The 6,811-nt window shown below is 45.2% G+C and overlaps 1 protein-coding gene across 2 annotated transcripts in view; it reads right to left on the bottom strand.

The window, feature by feature from the left end:
• The window catches only part of LOC123977660 (inverted formin-2-like), a 33,097-nt gene extending 27,870 nt beyond the window's left edge, over positions 1-5,227 (bottom strand). The window contains exon 1 of one of the 2 annotated variants that reach the window (XM_046060544.1): positions 4,993-5,227. In XM_046060544.1, coding sequence (XP_045916500.1) covers positions 4,993-5,052 — 60 coding nt within the window. In that variant the 5' untranslated portion in view covers positions 5,053-5,227. Of the gene's footprint in view, positions 1-4,093; positions 4,253-4,992 lie in introns of those variants that run through there. The other variant, XM_046060545.1, reaches the window with a different exon arrangement.
• Between the last annotated feature and the right edge of the window lie 1,584 nt (positions 5,228-6,811).

Here is a 6,811-nt window from a genome sequence, read left to right as displayed (position 1 = left end):
ATAACTTCAGTTTTATCTGAGTTTAACATAAGAAAATTACAGGTCATCCAGGTTTTAACATCCTGAAGGCACATTTGAAGTTTAGCTAACTGATGAGTTTCATCTGGCTTGATCGATAGATATAACTGAGTATCATCTGCATAACAATGAAAGCTTATGGAATGTTTCCTGATAATATTGCCTAAAGGAAGCATATATAAAGTGAAGAGGATTGGTCCGAGGACAGATCCTTGAGGAACTCCATGAGTAACTTTGGCGTGCATGGAGGACTCATCGTTAACATGTACAAACTGAAATCGATCTGATAAATAGGACTTAAACCAGCTTAGAGCGGTTCCTTTAATGCCAATGAAATATTCCAGTCTCTGCAATAGGATCTGATGGTCAATGGTATCAAATGCAGCACTAAGATCTAATAAAACCAGTACAGAGACAAGTCCTTTGTCTGATGCAATAAGGAGGTCATTAGTAATTTTCACCAGTGCTGTCTCTGTGCGATGATGAGCTCTAAATCCTGACTGAAAATCCTCAAATAAACTATTGCTCTGTAGAAAGTCACACAGCTTTTTAGCAACTGCTTTCTCCAGGATCTTAGAGAGAAATGGAAGGTTAGATATAGGTCTATAGTTTGATAAAACATCCGGATCAAGTTTGGGCTTTTTCAGAAGAGGTTTAATTACAGCTACTTTAAAGTACTGTGGTACATAGCCTGTTGATAAAGATAGATTGATCATATCTAGTATAGAGGTGCTGACTAAGGGTAAAACATCTTTAAGCAGCCTAGTCGGGATGGGGTCTAAGAGGCAGGTTGATGGTTTAGATGTAAGAAATTATTGAAGTTAGTTGGTAAAGATTGAGGGAAGCAAAACAGTCTAAACATGTATCTGGTTCTACAGCTGTTTCTAAGGTTCCTGAGTTAAGAGATAAGTCGGTGCCAATTGAGGGCAGGTCTTGATGAATTTTGTCTCTAATAGCTAGAATTTTATCATTAAAGAAGCTCATGAAGTCGTAACTACTGAGAGCTATGGGAATACTTGGCTCAATAGAGCTGTGACTCTCTGTCAGCCTGGCTACAGTGCTGAAAAGAAACCTGGGGTTGTTCCTATTTTCCTCTATTAATGACGAGTAGTACGCTGCTCTGGCATTACGGAGGGCCTTCCTATAAGTTTTAAGACTATCTTGCCAAATTAAACGAGAATTTTCCACTTTGGTGGAACGCCAATTCCTCTCAAGTTTCCGTGATATTTGATTTAATTTGCGAGTTTCAGTATTATACCATGGAGCTAACCGTCTTTGTTTTAGTATTTTCTTTTTTCCTTTTCCTTTTCATTTTTCTTTTTCCAGCAGGGGGCGACTTAAACCTGCGTCCTCTCCAGCAGCCAGCAGGGGGCGACTTAAACCTGCGTCCTCTCTAGCAGCCAGCAGGGGGGCGACTTAAACCTGCGTCCTCTCTAGCGGCCAGCAGGGGGCGACTTAAACCTGCGTCCTCTCTAGCGGCCAGCAGGGGGCGACTTAAAGCTGCGTCCTCTCTAGCGGCCAGCAGGGGGCGCCTTAAACCTGCGTCCTCTCTAGCGGCCAGCAGGGGGCGCCTTAAAGCTGCGTCCTCTCTAGCAGCCAGCAGGGGGCGACTTAAAGCTGCTGCAGAAAGAAGTGTGATTGTATAGAAGTCTCTGAGAAAATGTTTCTACTTGTCAGCTGATTTATTCCCTCAGTAAACACTTTCCTGATGAGTTTATGGTCTCAAACTTCCAAACGGTAGTCCACAAACCAACGGGGGACGTCACAAAGGCCACGCCCACTTCCTTTACACAGTCTGTGGCTAATGGAGACATATTATGCTTTTCCACATTTTATGACTTATCTACAGTGTCAGATGTTCATGTTAAACTTGGCCAAAGCTTCAAATAATGAGGTTACAGTATTTAAAAGAAATCCCTCAGGTTTCCTCCTGTTCTGAACGCTCCGGTTTCTTTTTCTACCAACGGCTCCGTAACAACACGGAGCCAGACGGAGCCGCTGTTCCATATATGGTCATTTACTCACACAGCAACGGCACGGCAACACACAGTCTGCCTGTTCCGCCCAGCGACAACAACAGCCTGGTAACCTGCTTCAGGTCTTGGCCAATCAGAAGACAGTGGGCTTTGAGAGGGGGGGCCTTAAAGAGACAGGAGCATCTACAGCTCGTTTCAGACAGAGGCTGAAATGAAGGCCTACATGAAGAGACAGTATAAGATAGAGAATTATTTTTTTTAACTTTGAGTCGTGCAAAGCTGCCAAACAGGAGTCAGAGCTACAATATAGGACTGGACAAGCAGAATAACTGGTCTCCTTTAAACCCCACACAGCAGGTCTGAGTTTAACTGTTCAGATCAGAAAAATAATCTGATCATTTATTCTTCGTTTCAGTTGTTTTGTAACCACGAATAAAAAGCTGGAATATTTGTTGGTTTTCATTCAACTAAAGTTTCAGCAGGACGGCTGAATGATCTCCGCGGTGACGGACAGTTTCCCACTTCACATTTTACAGATCGACTCTTCGACCAACAGAGAAAACACGTTGGAAGGAGAATAGAGATGATGGCGGCCGCAACATGAAGTTAGAGAACAGCCAGGACGCTCTGAACACACCCAAAGCCTGACAAGATTTTATCTTATCAGAAATTGGAAACACAAAGGAAGTCAGGCGAGCCAGCCGAGGCGTGGACGGGCGTGAACGGGCGTGAGTGTGTGCAGGTGAATGTGCGTAGGTGAGTGTGTGCAGGTGTGGTGACAGACGGGCCGGGCGGAGAAATTCCTTCATGCCAGCCGAGGTGGAGCTGCGAGTCTGCAGCTGTCGCACCATAACTACTGTATTTATATCTGCCATAAAATACTTCATTAGTACTACCTGCTGTTATTGTTGTAGTGTACTTGTACATGGATTAGTACTGCCTGTTATTGTTGTTGTGTACTTGTACATGGATTAGTACTACCTGCTATTGTTGTTGTGTACTTGTACATGAATTAGTACTGCCTGCTGTTGTTGTTGTGTGTACTTGTACATGAATTAGTACTGCCTGCTGTTGTTGTTGTGTGTACTTGTACGTGTGTATTAGTACTGCCTGTTATTGTTGTTGTGTACTTGTACATGAATCAGCTGATCGATGACGTCACTGATCCCTTTGATCGATCAGCTTTACTGTTTTAATGTCACAAAGCTGTGGTTCCCAACCTGAGGCTCTGGACCCTTCACAGGGCAACTTCACAGTTGTTTTAACGCTAAGTTATATTCTAACATTAAAACACATCAGATATTAATATTAGTGTTAAAAATGTGACCAAAAGAAAAGTGAGTGAATTCACTTTGTGTGGTTTCAAAGTCCAGGTTTCCTCATTGATTTATTAGGACAAACTGGATGTCAGTGTTAACAGATACTGAGTGTTTTAGGGTTTAACTGATCAATAACGCCTGAAAGAAACTCTGATTCACTTCGTGTCTTGAGGCGGTGGCTTCCCTCCTCCACCCTCCTCTGTACGAGTCTAACCAGACTCCCATTAAAAATCTGAGGATTTAACGTCTCTGTCCTCTTCAGTAAAATACACACAAAGCAGAAGGTAGATCTGAACCCTGTCGGGATACACAGAGGATTCTGGTGAATTCTGCAAGTTAATAACTCATCAAACATTTAAAAAACATTTAAACCTCAGTCGTTTTATTTAAACTCTACAGGACGCAGCTTTCCTGCGCGGTTTGTTCAGATCGTTAAAGCGGTGAAAAAAGCAGATTTCAGAGTGGTTTCTTTGTTTAAATGAGAATCCCTGACCGACTGAACACACGCCGAGTCTCAGTCTGGTCAGGAAGGATTCAGGTTATGTTGTCGATTAAATTAATCCAGAGCTAAACTTTGCCGACGAGATACGGAGATTTAAAATCACAGTTTTTCAAACGACGTTCGGCAGCGAAAGAAACGCGCCGGGATTGACGTTGTCAGCATCGCACCTAACTTTCCTGAAAACTTTCCCGTATTAGCTCACATGAAGTCTGAACTCTGACTGTTTCCCACAGAAAGTTTATATTTAATGTCAGATAAAGATAAAGATGCGTCCTTACCGTGAGAGCCGGAGGGCGGGAGAACCGTCTCTGCGCTAAAAACTGTCCAAACTTTAATGAAGTCTGGTGGGAGACCGCAGTCCTCTGTGGGCGGGGTCAGAGGTCACCCGCGGGTCACTGTGTGCTAACGTGCTAACCATCAAAGCAGCAGGGACGGCGGGGTCACGTGAGCCTGTCAGTCACACCTCGTTTCTATGGTAACCACAGACTCCATGATGGAGGAGGCCCCTGGAAAAAACTATTTATGTTAAAAACAACTATTCTGTTCAGAGTGAACTTGTTTTGTTGAAGCAGTCGTGATCTAAGCACTTACAGACAAGTCAGAACAAATCGCTCTCACGTGTTATTGAGGCTACGCGGTTAGCATGACGTTAGCTCAGGAGACCTGAAGGTTAGAGCAGAAACCATCATGCGGCGCTTTAGCTCCTGGAGCGCCAACCTTATTTTGGGGCAAAGTCATTAAGCAGCTTCAGATTTCTGATTCTCTACATGCAGGTTTTACGGCTCGTTCGTCAGGCGGGTCGGGACAAACATATCAAATGTAGCTGCCGTGTTTCACAGGTGCAGTGAGACGTTGTGACGTGGTTTCTCACGACTGAATGACCTTTTAGAGGTCAGTAAAGACTACAGGGTGCTTCCTTAAATACAGAATAACGATATTTTACAAACAGATTTACGGTGAGTGCTGATCGCCCTGACAGACTGCGTCCAGTGTAACCGCCACGGTGATGGCCTCAAAGACCAGTTTGTGGATGGGAAATTTTCCTTGCGCCGAGGTGGATCCGGCTTTGCTGGGGCTCTCAGGTACAGAAGGCTCTGGATCAGGCTCCCTGGCCCCCTGGTGGCCCCCCGTCTCGAACAGGTCAGGAACACAGGACGTGTCCCCGTTAAACACGTACCTGCTGAGGGCTGCCAGCTGCTGCCTCGCTGGTGGTGAGACAGTTCTTAGATGTGCACATAGCTCCGTCTGTCGACCTGCTTTAATACGCTGAGTATTTCTGGCTGCCGCAGGTTCCTGTAATACATTTTCAAAGGTAAATACTTCAACTCGACCACATGCTGTTATTATTTACTCAGACATGTGAGTCCATGTTGCCCGGCGACACGGCGCCATCACATCCCTGCGTTGGCTGGACTGCTCGGCGCCACAGACCGTTCGGGTCGGCGCAGATGTTGCTGCTGGACGTCTCGCCCGTCCGGCTCGAGAGCCGATCGTCTGCTCTTAACAGGCGAGGCGGGAAACACATTCGGCCAATCGTGTGGCTCCACTGATGGAAGCGTGAACTCCGCCCGTGTAGCAGGAGTATAACCTGCGGGGGAAACACTGTCTGAAGTCATCAAGCCGTTTGAGGGTTTCCCTTATATTGACCTGAACACTGACTACCTGTCATCGTCCAATCACAGCGCCCCTTCACGCGCCTCAGTGTAAGTTAAGTAAATGCACCAATTCCTCCTCCAAGAATCAGGGAAAGTGTTCAGTCGACTGGCACGTGGAAATAAAGATTAAACTACAAATCTGGACAAACGTGCAGCTTCTATAATGAACAGGAAGTAAAAAGCCTTCCAGCGGCCCTGGAGGTGAGTCAGACTTGACTCAACACGCTTCCTCTGAAATGCAGCAGAAGGCCACTCCGGCTGACGGAGCTTTGCTCGGGGCAGCGGCTGACGTTACCTTCATGCTTCCTTTAAAGTGTGAACACCGACACAGTGAGCGTACAGGACGTCCGGCAAACGCAGAACTCTGCGTTCTGATTACTGACGTCAGTAAATCAGAGACCACGTAAACCATTTTCTTACTTTAGGATTTAATGAATGAAAAAAGCCCACAGAGGTGAACTCCTGTATCGTCCAGCTGAAATGAATATTAGAACTGCAGTAAGCTAAATAGTTTATATTAATTATAGTGAACACTAATCTCACCAGTGGTGTAACATCAGGAAACACTTTGATTTGTGAAACTGTTGAATCTAAACTAATAAAAGTTGAAATGTTACAAATATTCTATAAACTATCTGTAGGCAGAGTATCCAAACAAAGTGGAAGATATATTTATTTAATGTTTAATAGTATGCTAATCCACTACTTTATGCAAGTTTATTCCTCTGCAGTGGACAGATGTAGAGTCAGGACGCTGCTGGGCCAATGTGTTCTGCTTCAGGCTTCGAGCCGGCCTCCTCCCTGTTTGGACCAACATGTGAAGTAAATGTAAATGTTCTGTATTTGTATAGCGCCTTTCTAGTCTTTTCGACCACTCAAAGCGCTTTTACACTACATCTGCATTCACCAGCCATTCATACACTGAGCCTAAGTGCTCAAACGGAAACTAACATTCACACTCATTCATACACTGAGCCTAAGTGCTCAAACAGAAACTAACATTCACACTCACTCATACGCTGGCGGAACAGCCGCCAGGGGCAATTCGGGGTTCAGTATCTTGCCCAAGGACACTTCAACACGCAACCAGGGGGAGCCAGGGACCGCCGACCTTCCGATTAGCGGCCAACCCGCTCTACCTCCTGAGCCACAGCCGCCCTGAAGGGGGGTCCTGGCACCTGCTGATCCTCTTCAGGCCCCGGAGGGATCAGTGGAAACTTCTACACAGTGGTTTTCAAAGTTTACTCTTATTAGTTCACTAGAGTTAAACCTTTTCTTTGACTCCTGGAAAAGAGTCTCTAATATTTACTCACCTTCACTGTTATTCTAACCAAACACAGT

This window comes from Micropterus dolomieu, linkage group LG10 (genome assembly GCF_021292245.1).
Source record: "Micropterus dolomieu isolate WLL.071019.BEF.003 ecotype Adirondacks linkage group LG10, ASM2129224v1, whole genome shotgun sequence".
NCBI classification, from domain to species: domain Eukaryota; kingdom Metazoa; phylum Chordata; class Actinopteri; order Centrarchiformes; family Centrarchidae; genus Micropterus; species Micropterus dolomieu.
The sequence above is the reverse complement of the archived record's forward strand: the minus strand, read 5'-3'. Positions and strand labels throughout refer to the sequence as shown.